This window comes from Myotis daubentonii, chromosome 4 (genome assembly GCF_963259705.1).
Source record: "Myotis daubentonii chromosome 4, mMyoDau2.1, whole genome shotgun sequence".
NCBI classification, from domain to species: Eukaryota; Metazoa; Chordata; class Mammalia; order Chiroptera; family Vespertilionidae; genus Myotis; species Myotis daubentonii.
This window is the reverse complement of record NC_081843.1, coordinates 38194282-38219100: the sequence shown is the minus strand read 5'-3', so window position 1 is coordinate 38219100 and position 24819 is coordinate 38194282. Positions and strand designations below refer to the sequence as shown.

The 24819-nt window shown below is 34.6% G+C and overlaps 1 protein-coding gene across 3 annotated transcripts in view; it reads left to right on the top strand.

Moving 5' to 3' along the window:
* The window catches only part of SLC12A2 (solute carrier family 12 member 2), a 101579-nt gene extending 77017 nt beyond the window's left edge, over positions 1–24562 (top strand). Inside the window, exons 18-27 of one of the 3 annotated variants that reach the window (XM_059693720.1) lie at positions 2494–2600; positions 5309–5388; positions 8911–9036; positions 12442–12489; positions 13858–13980; positions 15383–15494; positions 17077–17163; positions 19371–19506; positions 19809–19876; positions 21671–24562. In XM_059693720.1, the coding sequence (XP_059549703.1) occupies positions 2494–2600; positions 5309–5388; positions 8911–9036; positions 12442–12489; positions 13858–13980; positions 15383–15494; positions 17077–17163; positions 19371–19506; positions 19809–19876; positions 21671–21806 (1023 nt within the window). In that variant the 3' untranslated portion in view covers positions 21807–24562. The remainder of the gene's footprint in view (positions 1–2493; positions 2601–5308; positions 5389–8910; positions 9037–12441; positions 12490–13857; positions 13981–15382; positions 15495–17076; positions 17164–19370; positions 19507–19808; positions 19877–21670) is intronic. The other 2 variants (XM_059693722.1, XM_059693721.1) reach the window with 2 other exon arrangements.
* Positions 24563–24819: the final 257 nt, after the last annotated feature.

Below are 24819 nucleotides of genomic sequence, written 5' to 3'. Positions count from 1 at the left end.
CCTGGAGTAGGAGACTCAGTGGAATCCTATTTTCTTTTCATTAGCTGGAAAATGGAGATTTAGAAAGCTTAGAAACTTGACCCGACTGAAAAGAAGAAATGGTGAACCTTGAAAATGACTTCAGGTTTTCTCACTGTGCAGAATATAGTCAAATACTGCTGGAGTTAAATATTTTACCTTTTGTTCTCCCTGCATCTATAATAATAATCTGCTTCGTGTTGATGTTTACTGCTGTGTTGCTGACAATTACCTGAAAGAGAAGTTGGGGTGCTTCATTCGGCTGGAAAAAGTTTAGCTAAATCAGAAAGCAGGTCTAATTAAGCAAATTTATCTTTATATATATATATAAAGCTCTCCCTGGTGCCAACTGCATACGTGTGTTTCAGTCTGTCATTGTTGATCGTGAATTTGGTTGACACTTCTATTATAGAGAAAGGGCGAATAGTGATATTAAAATATTTCTTCTAATTAATTTCCTTTCAATGTGCATAAATTCGTGCACCGGGCCACTAGTAAATTAGTAAGAGAAAAAAGGAAGCAAAAGATACAAGGTGAAGAGGAAACCTAAATGATAGAAATAAAAATTAAAACTGCATACCCATCAGAGTGACCAAAGTTAAGCCTGCAAAGTGTTAAAAATTGTGTAGAGAAATTGGAATCGTTGAACTGTGTGGTAGATTGGACAATTACTTTGTACAGCAACTTGGCAATATCCTGCAAATTTCAAAGTGTGGATATCCTAGGACAGTGATGGCGAACCTATGACACGCGTGTCAGAGGTGACACGCAAACTCATTTTTTGGTTGATTTTTCTTTGTTAAATGGCATTTAAATATATAAAATAAATATCAAAAATATAAGTCTTTGTTTTAGTATGGTTGCAAATATCAAAAAATTTCTATATGTGACATGGCACCAGAGTTAAGTTAAGGTTTTTCAAAATGCTGACACGCCGAGCTCAAAAGGTTCGCCATCACTGTCCTAGGACATGGGTACCCTAGGACATTCCATTCTTAAGTGTATACCTTAGAGAAAATGTAACATGTGAAAAAGGCTATCTGAAACTTCTTACAAACATCATTTGTGATAGTGGAAGAAAAAAAATAAAGAAGAAACTTCAGCCTTCAGTTATCAATCACAAAATTAAATTGTGGTGTAATAATACAATGGAATTCTATATAATGGTAAAAGGAGCTATATATATCAACAAAAATAAACTTGAAAAAGTATGAAGGAAAAACTGCAAGTTATATGAATAATTTTAAGATATAAACTTTTTAAATATATAAATTTAAAATATATACGTATGTGTGTCTAAATAATGGAATACATAGTGAAAATAAAAGGGGGCATGAGAATGGGACACTTGATGAGTGTTTGTAATGTTTATTTTTTTAAGCTAGGCAGTGGGTACATGATTATTTATTACTTTATTCACCTTTGTATGCAAAATATGTAAATATTTCAAGTAGAATGTGACTCCTGTTCATAAAGTTGGTTCTAGTGGGTAAATCTTGCTTGCTCTTGTACAGTTTATAGCAGGGGTCCTCAAACTACGGCCCGCGGGCCACATGCAAATACAAATATTGTATTTGTTCCCGTTTTGTTTTTTTTACTTCAAAATAAGATATGTGCAGTGTGCATAGGAATTTGTTCATAGTTTTTTTTTTAAATTATAGTCTGGCCCTCCAACGGTCTGAGGGACAGTGAACTGTCCCCCTGTTTAAAAAGTTTGAGGACCCCTGGTTTATAGGAATATTTTGATAACTACTTATATATTTAATAAATGTTATGAAAATATTTTCTTAGAGCAATGGTTCTTAAACTTCATTATGCATGAGAATCACCTAGTAGACTTGTTAAAACACACACTGCTAGGCCCCACCTTTGAAATGATTTCAGTAGGTCTGGGGTAAGACCCAAGAATTAGCATTTCCAAAAAGTTTCCACGTGATGCTCTTGCTGTATGGTTCAGGCACTATACATTGATATTTCCACTTGTAGGAAATATCTAGGATAAGCAAATTCATAGAGACTAAAGGCAATGTTACCAGGTCTGGAGGAAGTTGAGAATGAGTGATTATTGCTTAATGGTTACAGAATTTCTGCTGTGTTTGTTTTGGAAGTAGGTGGTGGGGTTAGTTGTACAACATTGTGAATATAATTAATGTCAACAAATTATACATTTTAAAATGGTTAAAATGGCAAAATGTTTTAATTTTTTACAATCACACACACACACACACACACACACACACACACACACACACACACACACACCCTGGGAATCAAATTTTAAAATCTTACAAAAGGAGTGCTTTATTGGCTTTTGGGGCATTTAGTGTTGACGTGATTCAGAACTGTAACCAACAATGCATTTAGTCTTTTGCTTATAGGTTTTAGTTTTCAAAATATGTAACTGAGAAAACTGTTACTATGATTTTTATAAAAGACTAAGTATATCTTTAAAGTTGTATTTTTCGTTCATTTTAGGCTGCTGGTCTTGGGCGTATGAAACCAAACACACTTGTCCTTGGATTTAAGAAAGATTGGTTGCAAGCAGATATGAGGGAAGTGGATATGTATATAAACGTATTCCAGTAAGTATCCTTTTAATTCAATAACTTGGTTCAGAAAATGTTAATTTTGAAAGCTTGCACTGATTTTTGAAGCCTGTTTTTCATAATAGTCTCTAGTAGAAGCATAAGAATGAAAAGAATCACACGCTTACCTGGGTTTTGAATTGATCTATTAATGAAACATTTTGACTGATCTTTTCTTTGTTTTTTTATAGACATGAACATTCATACACATATAGGGTGTCCCCCCAAAAATGTACACACACCATTTGAATAATTATAAAGGCAGTGTTTATTTTTTATTTTTTTAAATTTCTTTATTGGTTAAGGTATTACAAATGTGTCCTCATCCCCCCATTAACCCCCAACCTCCCCACCCCCCACTTGTTTATTAAAAAAACATTTACTTTGCAAAAGTGAACTATCAGCTAAGGTGTGTATACATTTTTTGGGGGAAATCTTGTGTGTGTGTGTGTGTGTGTGTGTGTGTGTGTGTGTGTACACACACATATACATGCGCGCGCATATAATTTGACTTCCCATTTAAGTTAGTTGGCTTTTTCACATCCCTACAGCTATTGTCGAGCAGAGTTCCTGAATGTTGTCAGACCCATCCCCTTTTAAGTTATCCTATATAATAAGAGAGGGGTATGCTAATTCGCCCTGGTATGCTGATTAGTCATGACCAGTATGCAAATTGACCATCACTTAAACACACAAGATGGCCACCCCCATGTGCCACAAGATGGCCGGCAGGGGAGGGCAGTTGGAGGCAACCAGGCCTGCAGGGGAGGGCAGTTAGGGGTGACTGGGCCTGCAGGGAAGGGCAGTTTGGGGGGGACCAGGCCTGCAGGGGAGGGCTGTTGGGGGCGATTGGACCGGCGGGGGGGGCAGTTGGGGGCGATCGGGCTGGCAGGGGAACAGTTAGGCGTCAATCAGGCTGGCAGAGGAGCGGTTAGGGGGTGATCAGGCAGGCAGGCAGGTGAGCGGTTGGGAGCCAGCAGTCCCAGATTGTGAGAGGGATGTCTGATCAGCAGTCGGACATCCCCCAAGGGGTCCCAGATTGGAAAGGGTGCAGGCTGGGCTGAGAGACACCCCTCACCAGTGCATGAATTTTGTGCACCGGGCCTCTAGTGTCATTATAATATCTGATGCTGAGGAAGGCATATCATCACTGATATCAACCTCAGAGGTTAGATTTGTTTCCCACTCAAACTAATTTTGCTGTTAATTATTTGGTTCATCTATTAGGTTATTTACTTTTCTTCTTTGTTATTTATCTTTTTTAACTTATTGGGGTGACACTGGTTAACATAATTATACAGGTTTCAGGTGCATAATTCTGTAACACATCATCTGTACACTGTATTGTGTTCATCACCCCAAGTCAAGTCTCCATCCATCACCGTTTATCCCCCCATGCCCTCATCCACTTCTTTCATCCCCCTCTCCCAAACAATCACCACATTGTTGTCCATGAGTTCTTTTTTAAAATGTACTAATATGTTTTGCTTTTACACCCCTTAAAGTATAAGTTCAGAGTTCACTATTCACGGTTAGTGCTATTTCCAATGATCTTTACCAGTTGGCTAAGTTTTTATTTACATCATTTTAACTTCTCTGTTAGGGGTTTTCTAGTGTTTGTTTTGTTACTTTGTCTTTCTGATTTTACTCTGTTCATATTATTTTTTATTTCCCTTACTGGAACGCCTTTTGTATCTATAGATAAAAGCACATAATTATTTGCCTGTATCATATAGGATAGTTTTGTCTTCACAGATGCCTTAAAACAATTTGAGGAAGTAGGCAGATCTCATACTTTACTTTTAAAATCTCTATTGATTATGTAAAGTAGATGATAAAAAACATAATAAAGTATACAATGAATAAGATTTCCCAAGTAATTGTTAAATGCTTTTCGTAAAATGAAAGCTTTGCTGGTTTGTCACACATGTGTAACTGCCCTTTGGCTTTGGGTTTATACTTTGTTGTAACCCAGGATTCTCCTACTGTAAGCCAATTGCCCCTCAGTGGAACAACCTGAAGTTTTGCAATTTCGAACTTTTTTAGTAGATCTGAGGAGAACTTGGGTTTATGTGATTTATGGTGTTAACGAAGTTTATAGAATTAAAGTCTGGTTTTAGAGTTGTGTACAAAGGTTTAATGTATATTATATACGTATGGGATGCTCCCATTTGTGTTTAAAAAAATCAAAACGACTTTTGAATACATGTCTGCAAATGTATATAAAATCTTAGTACTTTTTAAAACTAGTTTTGTAAAAAATTGTAAATTACTTAAAAATACCCTTTCTCCTTTGAGAAATGATCCCTTCATCCTCTACAATATGATCTCATTCTCAGTAATAAAATCCATCTTTGTCTTCATGTATTTCTCTTGACTTTAGGGGTTTAAGTTTAAATTAAATAATGGTTTGACTCCATAATGTTAGCTTGTTTCTAATAGGATAAAAATAGTTACTGCTTTAAATAGCTGCTTTAAGTAGATTATCAGTATTATAAAGATCTTCATGTAAATAGTTTTAGAGGCATTACAGAAAAAGGGAAAAGGAATGGTATAGTATTTGAAACTATCTTGGCTCTCACCATAATGTTTTAAGCATATTAAAGAATCAAATGTTAAAGCTGAAAGTAATTTTAAAGACCTTCAATTATTGCCTTCATTTTATAGAGGAGGGACAAATTTTTTTTATATTTTTCCTATTATAGTGATGCCTTTGACATACAATACGGAGTAGTGGTTATTCGCCTAAAAGAGGGTCTGGATATATCTCATCTTCAAGGACAAGGTAAATCTTCTTTGAAATAATTTTTTATTTTAAATATATAAATTAAAATTAAGTCTTACAAGTCCTTCAATAATTTTAATATTTACCATCTGTTGTGAATGGCATTTTAAGATCAGATCTGGCCCTGCCAGTGTGGCTCAGCGATTTGAGTCAACCCATGAACCAGGAGGTCATGGTTTGATTCCTGTCAGGGCAAATGGCTGGGTTGTGGGCTTGATCTCCAGTAGGGGGCATGCAGAATACAGCCAATTGATGATTCTCATCGGTATTATTTCTATCTGTTTCTCCCACTCCCTTCATCTCTCAGAAATCAATAAAAACATATAAAAACAAAAAAACACAAAAAAAGGTCACATGTTTGGCTCCACCAAAGTTTGTGCTTTTTCATTCATTATACTAACCTGGATGATGGCTAGTGATTAGAGAATAAAATTCAATCCACATCATCAGTTTAAGAAAAACAAACATTAGTAATGATTCTAAATCGGCCAAATTTGTAAAAATATCCTATATAATAAAACCCTAATATGTAAATCGGCCAAATGGCAGAACAACTGGTTGCTATGACACACGACTACCAGGGGGCAGATGCTCAATGCAGGAGCTACCCCCTGGTGGTCAGTGCACTCCAAGGGGAGTGCCACTCAGCCAGAGTCGGGCTCACGGTTGGTGAGTGCAGTGGCAGTGGTAGGAGCCTCTCCCGCCTCCGCAGCAGCGCTAAGGACCCCTCAGGGGATGTCCTACTGTCAGCTTAGGCCCGCTCCCAGGCTGAGGGACATCCCTCCCTCCTTCTCAGTGCACAAATGTCATGCACCGGACCTCTAGTATCCTATATAATAAAAGCATACTATGCAAATTGTCCCCTTGACCAGAGTTCTTCCGGGAGTTTGACCAGTGGGTGGGCAAGCTGGGGGAAGGAAGGAAGGCCCTGGCCAGCAGTGGTGGCAGGCAGCCGGGGGATAGGAGGGAGTACCTGGCCAGTAGCTGGCAGCCGCTAGGGACCCTACCAATGCATAAATTTCATGCACTGGGCCTCTAGTAATAAATAGAATTGTTGGAGAAAAACAAAATTAATGAGTGCTAAATTGTTAGACATGATCATGTTTATGAAAGTCATGCTTTATATATAGAGGCACATTAATAGTGAAAAACTAAACTCCGGAAAAGACCCTAGAAATCATTTTTAAATCATTTTATTCTGAAATAATTATAGGTACACAAGAAATTATAAAAATGTAAAGAGGTCTTGTGTACCCTTCATTCATATCCTTCGTTCTGCTGTTCGGTCGATTTGCATATTAGGGTTTTATTATATAGGATATTTTTACAAATTTCTCCCAATGGTAACATCTTACATATCTGTAGTTCTATACATGCACACACATGTGTACTTTGTGGTATGTATCACATATTTTGATTTATGTAATCAGCACCACAATCAAGATACAGAACTGTACCATCACCACAAAGATCTCCCTTGTTCTACCCCTATATAGCTTTCACCATATTCTTCCTCGCTCTCCATCCTTAAACTCTGACACCCACCAATCTCTTCTCCAACAATATAATTTTCAAAGCATTTATAAAACAAACCAACCATTTTTTAAAAAGTGAACATTGAAACCAGTTATGGTATAATATTAGCTTTTGCAAACTTTTAAACTATGGAAAATTCCATAGCCTCTAATGATTTAAAAAAAATATTAAAAGCTTAAGAAAATTTGCATACCTAATATTTTACCATTATCAACTGAATAACCAAATCATCCAAATTAACTAAAGCCTAAATAGCTGAGAGACATAATGAACTTTTGTCATCTGTTTCTAACCATAATTTAAACTGTTTTATTCTTCCCACTCCCTCCACCATTTTAAGTATATTGTGCATTCCCGAAAGGAATGCTTTAAGATCTTTATCCATATAACACAAAAGTATGGCTTGCTGAAAATGCACTTTCTTACTCTATCTAGAGTATGCCTTGCAACATACAACTTTAATTCTTACTTGCTCTGAGAGTAATTTAGGTTTAGGGTTAACTCTGCATAATTATTTGTAGTGTCCCCTTTCATTCAAAAATATCACAGTTTGGCCAATAAATTACATAATTCTATAATTTACTGAGATTTTGAATATTGGAACTTGAAAGTATTTTTATGTGTTTTCAATCATGAAAATTGTTTTGAAATCCTTGTTATTCATCATTAAGATTTGAAGACAGGGATTTGATTTAGCACAAGGATTAAAGAACAGAGTCATATCTGCTTTAGAAATCCCAGTATTTTTTCCTAGGTAGTTTTGTAGTCTGGGCAAATGTATTGACATCCAAGCCTCAGTTTTCTCATCTGTTAAAACATAATTACTTCATAGGGTCATTGTGAAGATTAAAAAAGATGTAAGGCCTGTGAAGCTTTTAGCAGTGCCTACACAGAAGCTCACATAGTTTCTACTGTTATTTCTCTTAATGCACAAATCAGTGATGAGGATTATGGATAGATGATCAAATTCATATTATGTTTATCTTCATGAAAATATTTTTATGGTGGAAGTTAAATATTTCCTAACTCTTCCCAAAAAAACAGAAAATGAAGAAATGGTACTTTTACAATGAGTTTGGTAAAGGACTCTATTCCCTAGTTTGGCTTTGTAGTTATGGCTGTAATTTTTCAGTGTTGTCTGTCCTCTTACATTATATATGAACATCTGTCACATTTTACATTTTTCACTTGTGTAAATGACTTTGAGAGTAGAGTTGACTCACATTTCCATACATTATTCTTTTGTCTGCCAGATTCTTGCGTTTCATGAATCTCATTCATTACTGATTCCCCTGCACTTAATTCAGATGTCTGACACTTAGTTGTGGCTCAAGATATTGAAGTGAATAGTCATTTCAAAACAGATTAGCACATTCACTTATTATAAACTTACTAGAGGCCCGATGCACAAAAATTTGTGCACTCGGCGCGGGGGGTGGGGGGGGGGTCCCTCATCTGGCCTGTGCCCTCTCGCAGTCAGGGACCCCTCGGAGGATGTCCACCTGCTGGCTTAGGCCCGCTCCCTGAGGGAACGGGCCTAAGCTGGCAGTCAGACATCCTTCTGGCAGCCTGGGAGCACTCAGGGGATGTCCACTTGCCAGCGGGGACAGGCCTAAGCTGCAGTCAGACATCCTTAGTGCTGCTGAGGAGGCAGGAGAGGCTCCCGCCACCACTACTGTGCTGGCAGCCATCGGCCGTCAGCCTGGCTTGTGGCTGAGCAGAGCTCCCCCTGTGGGAGAGCACTGACCACCAAGGGGCAGCTCCTGCATTGAGCGTCTGCCCCCTGGTGGTCAGTGTGTGTCATAGTGACCAGTCATTCCCAGTGGTTCTGCTGTTAGGGTCAATTTGCATATTACCCTTTTATTATATAGGATTTTGTAATAAACTTTGCTTGAAATGGTCATTTAATTGATATTATACCATCATGCTTTCCTTAATGTTTAAAATAAGGTTTAGATCATATTTTAAATACTTTCATATCTACAGAAGAATTATTGTCATCACAAGAGAAATCTCCTGGTGTCAAGGATGTGGTACTAAGCATGGAGTATAGTAAGAAATCAGATTTAGATACTTCCAAACCATCTGGTGAAAAAACCGTTACACATAAAGGTAATTTTTATTCAAACAAGAAATTTCATTAATGGTAATGTTTTAATTTGGAGAGAAATAGCTTTATTATGTAACATAGCTAATAAGGTAACCTGTCCTCAAATTTTTACTTTTCATTTCTAGTTGCTCAAAATTTATGGCTTTCAAAACTATCTACAGATGAACAAGAATAGATCCAGAGACAAATGAGTTGCGGGGGGGGGTGGGGGAGGTTAGAGAGCAATCAAAGGACTTGTATGCATGCATATTAGTATAACCCCATGGTCGGCAAACTGCGGCTCTTTGGCCCCTTGAGTGTGGCTCTTCCTAAGCCTTAGGAGTACCCTAATTAAGTTAATAACAATGTACCTACCTATATAGTTTAAGTTTAAAAAATTTGGCTCTCAAAAGAAATTTCAATCATTGTACTGTTGATATTTGGCTCTGTTGACTAATGAGTTTGCCGACCACTGGTATAACCAATGGACACAGATACTGGGATGGTGGGGGCTTGCCTGGAGTGGGAATGGCTGGGGTGGGGAGGGCAAATTGGGGAAGAGGGAGACATATGTAAAACATTAGACAAAAAAAAAACTGTCTACAAAATAATTAATTTATAAGGCATTAAAGTGGATCACAGAACAGAAACTATACTAATTAATTACCTACTAATATGCTCTTGTATGTTTTTATTTATACTTGCTTTAAAGAAAACATTTTAATTTGAAGCTTTGGTTAAATCTGAACTTGTAAAGAAACATAATTTTAGAGCAGCAGTTCTCAACCTGTGGGTCGCGACCCCTTTGGGGGTAGAATGACCTTTTCACAGGAGTCGCATAAGACCATCAGACACCACATATATAATTACATATTGTCTTTGTGATTAATCATTATGCTTTAATTATGTTCAATTTGTAACAATGAAATTGGGGTCACCACATGAGGAACTGTATTAAAGGGTCGCAGCATTAGGAAGGTTGAGAACCACTGTTTTAGAGTGATGTACCTATTATAAGCATGTGATAATATTGAAAGAAATTAAGTTTATGTAATTGATTAACCTTTTTTATTCTTTTTAGTAAATCAAGGTATTTAAATGCCAAGGCTTTTATTTATGTGTTGATATATTCAGAATATTTCTACTTCTGCATCTGAAGTTTGGGTAAAACAATGAAATAAAAAATCAAGTGCAATTTTACTTCTTAATTTAGTCTTTCTGAAGAAACAAGCTATTTGTATTTGGGTGCTGAACTATTCAGCCATAATTACAGACATAATACCACTGGTAACTTATGTGCTCTAAGCCACAAAACAATTTCCAGGTTTCATGAGACTTTCAGATAATTTCATCCACAAATCTATATGTAATGTTTATGAGAAGGAAAGAGAGATGACTTCCAAATCTTACTCTCCCACCCTCACTCTCCTACCTCTGTTTAGTTTAGTATCTCCATCTGTCCTATTCCCAGTTGACATGCAACAAGAAAAATCTGCACTGTAAATCATCAAACCATATCATATTTTTTATTTCTGTAAAATAATTGCCATTCTTTGTCTGAAATTGATAACATTGGATAGTTCCTGTCTCAGAAAATTGATCATTTCTAGATTTAGAAGCATGCATTTATTTATTTCCTCCTTATTTAATTTATCTGTTTGCTTAGAGAATGGTAGTTGAGAGCTTAGTTGAGACCCATTGTCCCTTTCAGTTCTTTGCTGGCTTGGGATTATAATTTTTTCTTTTTCATCTCAAAACTCTATAAACTGATTATGACAGAACTGTTCTTATGTTCCTGCATTTATTTTTAGTTTATGGTATTCATTCTTTCATTTCCTCTTACTTTTCATTTGTCCTTTTCTCTTGCCTAAAACAAATCCTTTCCTTTACAGAATCTGTTAGAAATTAATAGATAAAACTATGATGGAAGGGGAAGAAGTAATATTTATCAAGCATCTACTTTGTGCCTTCCACAATTTAATAGATATTATCCATACATTAGCTCATTAATGTGTCATAATCTTATGAATCATTATTTTTATGAAATAGGAAACTGGGTCAGTATATTTCTATTTATCTTCTTGTTATAAAAATGTAAATAATTTTAATTTAGTTTAAATCAAAATGTCAATATTTCCTTGATTTTCTGAGCTCTCTGAAATGAATACAGAATGTCCATAGTTATATTTATAAATGTTTTTTATCTTCAAAGACAGATAATATCAAATATCTATAGGAACAGTATTTAATACTAAGAAATTAAAATAATTGAAATGTTTCTTGTTCCATTAACAGGCGTAAGAAATTAGCATTCAAAAATAGCATTAATATTTTTTGTGTTTATTTTCCTATTTTTCCAATTATTTTCAAAATTATCATAGAAATCATAGGAAAGTTTATACAGTTTTAAAAGTCTTCAGAATTATAAACATTCTGGTATGGTTATTATGTAGTCGTAGATATTTGATATTTCTGCCTTGATTATTGAGTATTCAAAAGAACAAAAGGAGCACCCTTTTATTTTGTGCTAAGCACTGACTTAAGTGCATTAATGTTTGCAATATAATAACATTAAGAGGTAGGTATTGTTCATCCTCTTTACAACTGAGGAAAGTGAGGAGTTGAGTCACAGCCAGGAAAGGGGTCAGTGGTAATACTGGAATGCTGGGAGTCTGGCTCAAGAGCCCACTGCAGTGTGCTCTTCCCTGACCAAACTGGGAGTTTTATGTGCCTTAAACAAATAATGCAAGCTTATGTTTTAAAAAAATAAATAAATAAAAAAGAAGAGAGAGATTAGGAAAACTGTTAACTCCAGGAAAACATTTATAGGGATTTAAATGTCAACGGACAAGTATATGCAGACATACTTGCATATGCATATATACAACTTTATGTATTTGAAAAAAAAATCGCTCTCCTGTATAACCTGGCATTTTATATAAACCAAGAGACTCTGGCTGATCAAATTCCTTAATATTTCAAGTGGCAAATGATTTGAACATATACCAAATATCCCTTAAGTGTTTCCAAAATTACTTTTCAGTCATTTGCATAATGATAAAAGTTTATGTGTTATCTGAAACATCAATTTTTTAATGCCATATTCCTACTCTATTAGCCATAGTTCAACATCTTGTCATCTGATTTCAAGCATAAAAGTTTAAAAATTCTGCTAAAGTTTTGGTCAGTTGTAGAGGAATAAAATTTTAGGGGTGTTAATCAGTAGCCCCATTGGAGAGGTCTAAAATGTTTGCTTTTTTAAATCCTGAACACTTAGTGCAGAAAATATTGATCTTCAGTCTTGATTATTTTTCAGACTGTTTCTTCGTACTATGTTTTGTTTATAAATGTGCTCTATTTACATTTTCATTATTTTATTAATATAAAGGCAATTAACTTATATTTTGTGTTTTTTAAACATAATCTAGATGAGGAAGAGGATGGCAAGACTCCAACTCAACCACTGTTGAAAAAAGGCAGGCATTTTTCATCATTTTATTTTAACCCCTTTTTCATACTATTAACTCTTATTTATTATTTTCTTTTTTATCTTAGTTTTTATTTTCATGGTGAGGTGATGTTACAGTTATTTATTAAATGCAGATTAGAAAAATTATCATTAGTGTAATTAAAGCGTTAAATCATCCCAGGAAAAGGTGATATATCAAATATAAATTCTTCTAAGTCATCATAGCATTTCTGAAATATTCAAACCCTGAAAGTCAGTATTAATTTTTTAATTTTAACTGCATGGTTTAGATGATAAGTAGAGGCACTGAAATAGGTTTATTCACAGTGTCACTGCATTCTTTACCATCAGTGGTACCAGCCAAGTCCTTAATTTTGATACTAATATATTTTTCATTTCAAAAATTACAATATTTCTCACAGTCCTGCTGCGTTTGGGAGATACACTGTCATGTCAACGTACATGAATTTTATGAGAAGGAGATAGAGGTGAGAGTTATGGAGCAGTGTGGTTTGGTAGCCATATTACTTCATCATGCAAATCATTCGTCATGTTTGCATACATCGTGGCAGCATGAAAAGTGAATGATAGGCATTCTGCAAACGTGATCAGATTTCCTATGGATTTTTGCTTTAAAAATTTGGTCTAGGAGTTTCACAATAGTCATTTTTTTACTCACAGAGCCAGTGTTGATTTCTTTTTTTTAATTTACTGGGAATATAAATGGGAACTCCCTTGGTATATTGCTCTTTCAACTTGCAGTATATGGGTGCCCTTCCAGGGAGTTCCCACCATCTTTCTGTGGTTTAAAGAAAGATGTGATGGTTATGTGGCTTTATAATTGGGTATCACATATTAATGGGACAAATGCTAGATAAAAATGAGAGTTTTTTTTCCTTAGACTAAGGTTTCGCTGTGATAATTGTTAAGATTGTATTGGTATGTCTTCCATTTCTGTCTTCCATATAACATTTTATTTAAAATTTTTTTTTGAGCTTTAAATGGTTTAAAAACTAGACTAGAAAAGAAAAGGCATAAACTTAATTTGTCCAGTTAGCCTAAAAAATCTTTTCAAAAATCAAAATCCAGCAGTTATAATTTTCTTGATTGATATTTATAATTCTCTTTCATTCAGAATGCTTCAAAATATTGGAAAATAGGCAAGATGGTCTAAATGAGTTTAACTGTTGTGAAGATGTGTTTATCTCTAGCCATCTTAATTGTATGTTTAAATTATAAACAATTGAAAGCTTATGATTGATACCATATACTACTATCTGCGAAATATGTAAAAGTTAGGAAACTGTAGGAATGCAGCAAAAGGGACTTTAATATTTAGCTTCCTTACATCTTCTTTTTCTGCTTAATCCTTTAGAATCCAAAGGCCCTGCTGTGCCTTTAAATGTAGCTGACCAAAAGCTTCTTGAAGCTAGTACACAGTTTCAGAAAAAACAAGGAAAGAATACTATTGATGTCTGGTGGCTTTTTGATGATGGAGGTAAGGTTGTTAATACATTTTTTTTAACAGTTTTAAATTTACTGAAGTTGTGGGAATAGTACTAAAAATTGGCATGTATTCCTTACTCATAGACCACATTCCAGTTTAGCCAACATTCCCAAAAGCAACAGGATTAATTTCGGAATCAGGTGTTGCACTTAGTTGTCATCTCTCTTTATTGTCCTTTAATTTGGGAGTTGCTAGGTCTTTCTTTGAGCTTCATGACCTTAATATTTAAATATTATAGACCAAATATTTTATAGAATGTCACTTAATCTGGAGTGCTATTTGATGTTTCACCATAATTATTTTCAAGTTATGTATTTTTAGCAGAAATATCACAAGTGATGCTGTGCTCTTCTGTCTATATCTCATCAGGTGGCACATGATGTTGCTTTGTCTCATCACTGGTGAAGTTAGCTTTGACTATGGAGTAAGGTGGTTTTCACCAGGGTTATTACACTGAAGAGTTACTGTTTTCCCCTTTTATAATTGTAGGCATTTGGGGGATGAGGAGTTACTTTGAGACTATGTAAATATACTATTGTTACTGCAACTGTTACCACCATCTTTAGTATCCATTGATATTTCTGCCTGAATTTATTATTGTTATGGTTTGTTTGTGGTTGCCAGATGATAATTTTCCAGTCCTATTATTTCTTCCCATGGATTCCTATTTTATTCACTGGGATATGATTTGTCATTCTCATTATTTGTTTTGATATTCAAATTGTCCCAGATTTCCTGTTTAGTCTGACTGTTATGTCCATGTGGCATGTCCCAACCACTCTTTGTTTTCTAATACAGTAAGAAGTTCCAGGCTCAGTTTTGTACTTCCCTACAGCATCCGTTGAACCACCCTTTATCTAAGAAGCCCTGATTACTTTTAGTGGAGAGTGGTATTGAGGAACCAAAAACGGGGCATTAGATGTGCTCGTTGGTATTAGGGTGTCATTGCTCCCAGGCCCTCTCAGTGGACAGATCTATGAAATACACATAGAAGTGTTTGTATGTATACTTACAGGCTGAAAACTAATTCCAGCCCAACACTGCAGGGTTCAATCCAGCTTCTCCCTCTATGTTTCTCATTTTAGTGAGAAATGTTGCTCCCATTAGCTTCAGCAAATATTCTCCTTCCTCCCTCTTCCTGTAGGGGACTAATCTCCCAACTCTGCCAGGTCACAATCCCATTTCACTGACTTCCTCACATGGGCCCTGACTCCACTGGGTCTCCCTTCTAGTTCAGTCCTGCCTTATGGCTTTATGACTGAATCAAGGAAGGATAGAAAGAAAAATTTAGTTTTACAGAGTTGTTGTAAACATGTTTTTAGAGACTAAATTGAATTAAAAGTTTTTATTTAAGAAAATAGTACTTAGTATATGATTTATTTTTATGATTCAGGTTTGACCTTATTGATACCTTACCTTCTGACTACCAAGAAAAAGTGGAAAGATTGTAAGATCAGAGTATTCATTGGTGGAAAAATAAACAGAATAGACCATGATCGGAGAGCGTAAGTCTACTTTAAATTGAAGGACATTTATCTGTAATACTTTATTATTACTATATAGATTTGATAGAATAATCCATAGGCAATCCATAAGATGTCAGTTATGTTGCTCTATTCTATGCTGAAGCTGAAAATTCTCAAATAAACCATCTTTAATTTTAAGTTAGTCTTTACGTTTAAGTTGTAGATTGTTTTACTGATATGTAATATTTTTAAATATATTGACATTTTAGAAAGTATTAATATTTATGGCATTAAAGTGTTAAGCAGCTCTTTTTTTTTAAATCGGGGGAGAGTGTGCAGCCATTGTCATCTACTCCCTGTCTGTGTTGTCACAGTTCTGGTTCTGGGTTCAGTGCTTCTCTAAGTGCCTGTGGTGTCTCTGACCTGCTTGCATGTATTTTGCACATTGCTCCCAATTTCAGGTTTGGAAAGCAGAGCTTGATCTCATGATTCCTCTGCCCAAAATACTTCATAACTTTTCCTCTGTAACATAACAGAGAAGGTCTATGCTAAATGTGGCAATCGAAGTCCTTACAATCTACCCTCCTATTCCCTATTGTTATCTCTTAGTCCCCCAATTGCCTTATACTTCAGTTTACATTTCTGTACCTGCTTTAAAAATGCAGATGGTTTCAGACTTTCACTCCTTTGCTTACTCTCCTCTCTCTACTATTAATAGCTTTGTACTTCTCAGTTAAAATACTCCATCCTTTAAAGTTCAGGACAGTTGCCACCTTCTTCATTACACCTTCCCTAATTTTCTCCCTTGTCCCCCACTAGTTGTTACATTTCCTTCCTGAATCACAATATACTTGATACCACTCATCACATTCTGGGCTTCTGTTATATTTATTTTATGCCAGAATTCAATTAAGTGTTTATTCATTTCAAATAGTGAATTATGCAAGCAGTATTAGAAATAACTAAAAAAGTTAAACCTGTTTCTCATCTGGGTAAAACTCATTAAGAATAAAATCCTGTTTTGTTCATTGCTTTTACTGTTTATATGTTTCAACTTTTCTATTGTTGCCACCAAGGCTTCATTGCCAACTCTGCCTCCAAAACGATATTTACTGAAAAGCCAGAGGCTGTTGGAGCTCCTATCCCATGCCTGTCCAAGTTCAATCCCCCACCCCTCCCAAATACTGTGAACTTAACCTACTCTCAGTTATAACTTCAGTTTGGTCCAAAAGGTTATATTTGGACCTTTTGAGATATGCATTCAACATGGAGGGAAGAATAATCCAAAAATAATTAAACAAATAACTAGTTTTTATTGAAATCCTTATACTTAATATAATTCCACTAAAATTAAATTTAAAAATACTAGTTGTATTCAAACTTCATTATTAATGTCTTTCACTGTCCATTACTGGGTGAGATTCAGAAAATGTAAAATAACAGAAGTCTCTTCTCAAGGAATTTTTTAGATCCACTTTGTTAATGTACAATGGAAATTAATTCAGATGGGTTTGTTTTGTATGTGATAGATATTTTTCCTATAAATCATGCTTTTCAGATACATAGATTCAGCTCTAAATAGAATAGAAATGTGTCTAAGTGCTATTTATTTTTGTTTTAGGATGGCTACTTTGCTTAGCAAGTTTCGGATAGACTTCTCTGATATAATGGTCCTAGGAGATATTAATACTAAACCAAAGAAAGAAAAGTAAGTTATTGAATAAATTACTTTGTACAAATTTCTGATACTTTTGGATAACCTGCTCAGATACTCCAGTAATAGATCATTCAACTTAAACTAATATATGGCCTTTTGGCCTGCTGTTAGTTACATAACTTTTTAAATTTAGCACTGAGAGTTGGCATGCTTATAGCAGATTTCAAAGTAAGTCTAAAGGCCTTCCATTTTCAGAGAATTCAATTACCGCTTTATAAGAAATTTCTGAAAATCATTAATACCACAGAAATTCCACATGGTTCTTTAAATTTCCATTGTTTATGCCCACGTTCATTATGACCACTCAGTCCCTACTCCACATAGAAATTATTCACACTCTTTTATTACTAAAATAGAAAAGTCTAAGTGCATTTACAATTCTCAAGAATGAAAAGATTTGTGGAATAGTGTATCTGAAGATGGTAATATTATGGTTGTTATCATATATATATTACTGGACAGAATTTTAATTCTCAGATAAACATTGAATAAATGATGAAGTTGGTGTAAAGAATCCACTTTAAATTAAAAAATAATAGTAAGATTATATTGTGTAAGATTGTAATCAGGGAGAGATTTGTTTCCTGTTATAAAACAATAAAAACCAGGAGCTTTGTATGAGACATACTTGAAAAGGGTGTTCAAGGACTCAATTCCAATGTATGTGTGGAGGCTTCCCACACCAACCAATTCTCAGACAGAAGCAGAGTATCGAGAATTCAACTCGATTAGGACACCATCTACCCAAAGATAGAATCAAATTACACAGGTAAAGGGCTCAGCCTCACAAGAACTGCCCTCCACTTAATTTTTTTTATTTTTAAAATGTTTTTATTAATTTCAGAAAAGAAGGGAGAGAGAAACATCAATGATGAGAGAGAATCATTGATCAGCTACCTCCTGCACTCCCCACACTGGGGATTGAGCCCGTAACCCCGGGGCATATGCCCTGACCAGGAATTGAACCACGATTTTTGGTTCATAGGTCAAAACTCAACCACTGAACCACACCAGCTGGGCTGCCCTCCACTTTAGATTCCAGCCACAAGCACAGGTTGTTACCTATACTTCTGACAGACTAGCTATAAATCAGAGGTTCACATGACTTCCCTCTCCAATTTCAGTTTGCTAGAATGGCTCAAGAAAACCCATTTACTCATTAGATTACTAATTTATTACAAAGGATACAAATTAACAATCAGATGAAGGGATACATTGAGTGAGGTCCCCAACAAAGGAGCTTCTGGCCTTGTGGAGCTTGGGGCTCAGCAAGGTGGCACCTGGAAGCATTCTGGTCTCCAACAAAGAGGGAAAAGGACCAAGGAGCTGTCCTCCCAGTTTTTCTGAAGCGTCATTACTTAGTCATGATTGAACTTTTGGTATAATAAAAATCAGTTCCATAATTAGTTAAAAATTAGTCATGACTGACTAAGTCATTGGTCACTGGCAATTATACTCAATCTCCAGCCCTTTCCTTTTTGTGGGACACTGGAGGTTTGTAGGGGGAGACAACTGAAAGATCCAAACCTCTAGTCACAAGGTGGGTTCAACTGGCAACCAGCCCCACCCTTGGGTTGGGTCCAAACATCATCTCATTAATTAAAAAAAAACACCTTTATAACTCTCAACACTTGGGAAATTCCAAGGGGTTGGGGGAGCTGTGAGCCAGGAACTGTAGATGAAGACCAAATATCTTATATAAATCACAATATTGCAATACTGAAAAATGTTTTTCACATTCATAGAGGATTAGAATGCTGTTCATGTTCTTTTAATTATCTTTTGTCCTATTAAGTATTTTTGGATCTAGAGATTAATTCTCCATCTACTTAAATGTTTAGTATCTGCCTGTCCCTCCCTTCAAAATGTTCTAGTACCTTTTCTTATACTACTTTTCTTTAGTGGTATTTGAACTGGGAAAGGGAAAGCCTTTGAGTGTTTTGCGTAAAGGAATAACACAATTTGACTTACTGCTCAAAGGGATCATTCTGGCATTGTGGTGAAAATTTACTTCTATTGGGGTGGGTAGTTAGACATAGGAGCAGGGATAGATGAGAAAGATCAGAGTAGTTAAAGGTATAGAGGGGAGCACAGTAGATGGAAAACAATAACTGCTTAATTTATAATTTTGTGTTTCAAGATAATACTGTTAAGTAATTCAAAATAAGGTTATCAGTATTCTTTCTATTGTTTTTAAGTATTATAGCTTTTGATGAAATGATTGAGCCATACAGACTTCATGAAGATGATAAAGAACAAGATATTGCAGATAAAATGAAAGAAGATGAACCATGGCGAATAACAGATAATGAACTTGAACTTTATAAGACCAAGGTATTCTTTTTTATTTCTGCTTACTTTTCATTAACCTTCCATGTGATTTTTAAAAAATACTAAGACATAAAAGTATCAAGAACTGCAGTTTGTTACAGAAGGACCCAGTTGTGTAAATTAAATCTACTTTAAGTTGGATTTATATGTGGTCTTTGTAAAGAATGATTTTTTAAAATTATGGAACTGATTTTTATTTACCAAAATTGATTTTGGTTTCTTTTTGTCTACTTAGAGTTTTATGAACCATGATAGATTCCAATTTTCAAATGGTCTAGGCATGACTTTGTCTTGTTTCATTTCAGACATACCGGCAGATTAGGTTAAATGAATTATTAAAGGAACATTCAAGCACAGCTAGTATCATTGTCATGTAAGTAATACCTGCACTAAGATTTTCTTAGGTATTAATTTTTATGATAATGCAATTAGGGTTAATTTCTATACAAGTACATATCTATTTAACATTCATAATGACCTAGTAGTTGTAAGAAGGAAAAACAAACTTTAAAATACACTTTGCTCTAAGCATATGGGAAGAAATTAAGTAGGAGGAAAGAAAAATCTTAAGCTTATATGAATCTAAGTAATTTTTTATTATTGTATATTTTGCAATTTTCCCACCTTTTAACTGTGTTTAACTTTGCCATCAACCATATGGGGTATGATGGCCTGAAATTCAAATTTGGACCCCAGGCACCTTGGTTCTCAAACTTAATTCATTACAGAAGGCAGTGCCAGAAGCGATTTGTTCGCAAACAGAATCATTTTTCCCCATTAGAAATAATGTAAATTAAATTAATCCATTCCAGACCCCCAAATACAATGCATGTCTATTGTACTGTTTAGTCTATAAACTTATTTCCTTAAATTTATCGAACAAGCCCCCTACTAGCCTTAAAGGAATCAAACACCTTCAGCACTTGTTACAGAGGTGTCTTTCAGGTCAAAACGCTGTATCTTTGCTTGTTCATATATCACTGCCTCCAAAATGCAGTCACTAGCTCACTGCTTTTCCTTTATCCAAATCAACAACAGTTTTTCTACCTCTTCAATTACCTGTGATCATTGCTTCTTTCACAACCTTAGCAACTCTTGATGGCCTCTTTATGTTTTAAAATTGTGCTAATGTTGATTTCACCAGCAACGTAAGCATCCTCTCCTTTGTTACCTTGAGACGCTTTTTGTCTTGCTAAGGTATCACCAGAAAGGGTTGTCAGGTTAAAAACTGAAGTTTGGTTCTACCACTGAGACATTTTTCCTGTGAACATCTTGGTTGAGAACCAAATTGTTTGAGATGGAAGACTTTGAAAAATGAGGTTTAACTGTAATAAAGTTGCTTGGAGGATTACATTTTTAAAATGGTTTCCTGTCTGAATCCTGCACCAAGTTCCCACACACAAGACTTTACATATAGACACATTGTCCTGGCAGTGAATATAGCTAACTCTGGCTTTCCTTCCACTGAACCAGGTTAGCTAGATATTAACTTGAACCCAAATTCCCTCTGTCCTATAACCTGGGTTCTTAAATGGGTGAGAAAAGCTCAGGCCTTCAAAAACATGGCAAATGATTGAATAAAGTTAACACCAAAGGATTGTGCTTCTGATTAACAATAAACATTTATTATTACATCAGAAATTAAGTTTTGCCAGTAATCATACATCTGTAATGGAAGATGGTAAAACATAGAATCTAGAAACACTATAGAGCAATTGGCCGCTACTACTACTATCGACAAATAGAAGTGAAAGCACAGAGAGACAAGAAGATAAAAATGAGTATCTAGAAATAATTGTTTGAATTTTATTTATCTATTTTAGTTTCCACTTTTACCATCAGATGGAAACATCATCTTCTCTTAAAAGAATTCTATACTTACTGAAGAAAGGGAAATTTAGGGCTTAATGTTAGATACCAAATGGGTTATGGTATTTGTGGGAAGAAATTTTTAAACATATTTTGTTAGAACTTGAAAAAATAGGAGTAGTGTTATGGTAGTATAGTAGTTGCTATACTTTATGCAGAATTTCCCCACACTTAATATTATCTGCTGTAACTATAGTAACTTTTAATTACTATATTTTGACATAATCTAATTTTTATTACATTTTATTCTTCTCAACTTAAATGCATTGCTGAATTTCCTTTCTCCTTTTGATACCAGGAGTCTCCCAGTTGCACGAAAAGGTGCTGTATCCAGTGCTCTCTACATGGCCTGGTTAGAAGCTTTGTCTGAGGACCTGCCACCAATTCTCCTAGTTCGTGGGAATCATCAGAGTGTCCTTACATTCTATTCTTAAACTTTCTACACAGTGGACCGCCCTTCAGACAGTACTGCATTGCCTAGTGAAGTAACTGAAATCTTCAATGACACGTTAACATCACAATGGCGAACTGTGACTTTTCTTTCACTATTTCATTAATTTGAAAGCACACAGGGAAGTTGATCCATTGACATGTATATGGAGACTTCAGTTTTAGTCATTAATGTATCTCAATTTTAATGATGATTCCTTGTTGTTGGACTAAAGCTCATGAAGTAAAGTTTTCCTTTGCTACTTAAATAGCAATAAAAGTATGTTATTTTCTGACTGATGAAAGAAATACAAAAAGCCTTTAGCCTTGAGGTGCCTTCTGAAAATAACCAAATTTCATCCATATATCCTCTTTTATAAATTTATAGAATGTCAAACTTTGCCTTCAACTATTAGTTTTATTTCTAGTCTCTTCTACCTTAAAATGGACACTGCTTTTCTTCCATTGACCAGTTAGTGTTGAGTACTGTACGTTGTCTATTATTTTTGTAAAGGTTTATGTTAGACATTAAAGGTGCGAGTTAGGGCAAGTTAATTGGGGGGGGGGAAAATGGGAACCAAAAAGTGACCCCAAGTTTAGATTGTATGAGTATGTATAAATGTAGATCTAGGGGGAAAAGGCCCAATAAATCTTTTTTTTTTTTAACTTCTATGTGGTTCTTATTTGTATCTTCATTCAATATTACTAAAATGTTAGGGAAGGTTGGAGATTTATCTAGTACTTCTATATACCGCTGAAAAATTACATAGTCATTCTTTAGACAAATTATATAGTTATTCTTTTGACAGAAATTCTCAAAATCAATTGTATTTATTAAAAGAGATTTGTCCTAATTTAGAGTTTTCTTTAAATCTGAGGGACTTTTAAGAAATGCTAAATAATTTTTCTGGAGGAAAATCATTGCCATTTCATAGAATATTTCAAACACTACATGGAATTTCACTATACCATCCTTTACAAGTCATTAAAATAATGTTTCATCAAATGGTTAAATGGACCACTGGTTTCTTAGTGAAATGTTTTTAGGCTTAATTCATTCAAATGTCAAGTACACTTAGTCTTAATTAATATACTCAGGTTTGAACAGATTATTCTGAACATTTAAATTTAATCCATTCTTAATACTTTAAAACTTTTGTGTTAAGAAAAACTGCCAGATTGTGCTTTTGAAATGTCTGTTTTGACATAGTCTACTAGTACAAATATGACAGTGCGTATGTACTGTTATTAAAAGCTTTATATACAATTATTAATGTAAAGTTTTTCAGTTTTTATTCAAGGAAGGATTTCCTAAAAACATTTCAAGGGATCTATATCTACATATATGTATGTGTGTGTGCATATGTATATACATACACAGATGCATATGTATATATAATGACATTTACGTTGCTTTTTTTTGCATTTTAAATGATCAAGAATCATTAGATTAAAATGGTTTTTGTTTGAGTAAACGTAAGTTCAAAATTAGATTGAAAGAGACAGGTTTCCTGGAGAACAAAGGTGGTTATTTGAAGGGCATGTAATTCACACAGTTATCATTCAGATAGAAAATGGGGAACATTTCATCTAAAGTACTGTTTGTGGGTTCATTGGTATAAGTTTCAATGGTGAAGAATTTATGCAGGTTTTAATAAATCTTGATAGAAATTATAAAATTATTGTTGTCAACAGTGCAGTATTTTTGCTGCATAAGTATGAACTAAGTTAACATAAAAATGAAGATCTGATAATAATTTTGAATTCAGAATGTTAAGAAAATGAAATAATTGTTGTTTTCCAAAATATTTTTTCCTCTGTTATAACGCACAACATTGTTGCTTTTATGGCAGGTTTTATAGTGTTTGGGGGTAAGAATGGTAGAAATGTTTGATTAGTCAATAAACTATTTATGTCTGAATTTTTAAAATGGATAATAGGGCATGAACTAAGTGCTGCTATCTTGAAATGTGCACAGGTACACTTACTTTTTTTTTTTTTTCAAGTTTTTCCCATTCAGGAAAACATCATTGTGATTTGTACTGCAGGAACCAAACGTCATGCATCATACATTGTGTATAAAGTACATAAAATATATCTAAATATGCATAATGGGGGGAGGGTAATATTGTCTGTGAAATAATGTAAGAAGCTTTTCACTTTTTAAAAATGTGCATTACTTTTACTTAACACTAGACACCAGGTCAGAATTTTTAAGGTTAATATAGTGCGCTAATAAAATTCAATAATTAATTCTTAGAGATGCTAGCTAGTGTCAAAGCTATTCTAGTCTTTTATTTATACTGAATTTGATTATTTTAATGCCATTTTTTTTTTTTTTTTTTAGTTCTAATCATTCGTGGTAACTTGGAAATAAATAATTATGCAATGGCATTTGAGCATTCATTATTCCTAGAGGTAAAAATTCAATGGGTTTAGAGAGAATGGTGGTGTTACGCTGATTATTAATGGTTAATTAAATCAGATATTTATTTGTTACATTACTTCATTTGTATTTTAGGTTTTCTTTTACATTCTTTTTATATACTTTCTGATATTACATATTTTTAAAGACTATGGAAATAATTTAAAGATTTGCGCTCTGGTGGATGTTTACTAAGTTTGAAAATGTAATATTTTGATAATATTGTATGATAACTGTCACACATGCTTTTCTAATGTTTTAACATTGAGTATTGCAGTTGCTGCTTTGTACAGAGGTTACTGCAATAAAGGAAGTGGATTCATTAAAACTATATAATGTCTACTCATATTTTATCTGTTTTGTAAGTCTATGTCAGCTTTAACTTAACCTCATTTATATAACTACTAGAGGCCCTGTGCACATTGAAAGTAAATTAATTAGTAATTAGAAGGTGGCTAGCAGGCAGGACATGCCCTGGAGCCAACCTCCCATGGTTTCTCCCCAGCAGGCTGCACCTGGGGCAGCGCAGGGGCTCAAAGGGTGTCTGCAGAATGAGCGGGGCCCCTCTGGCAGGTGGGGTCCCTCAGCCTGGC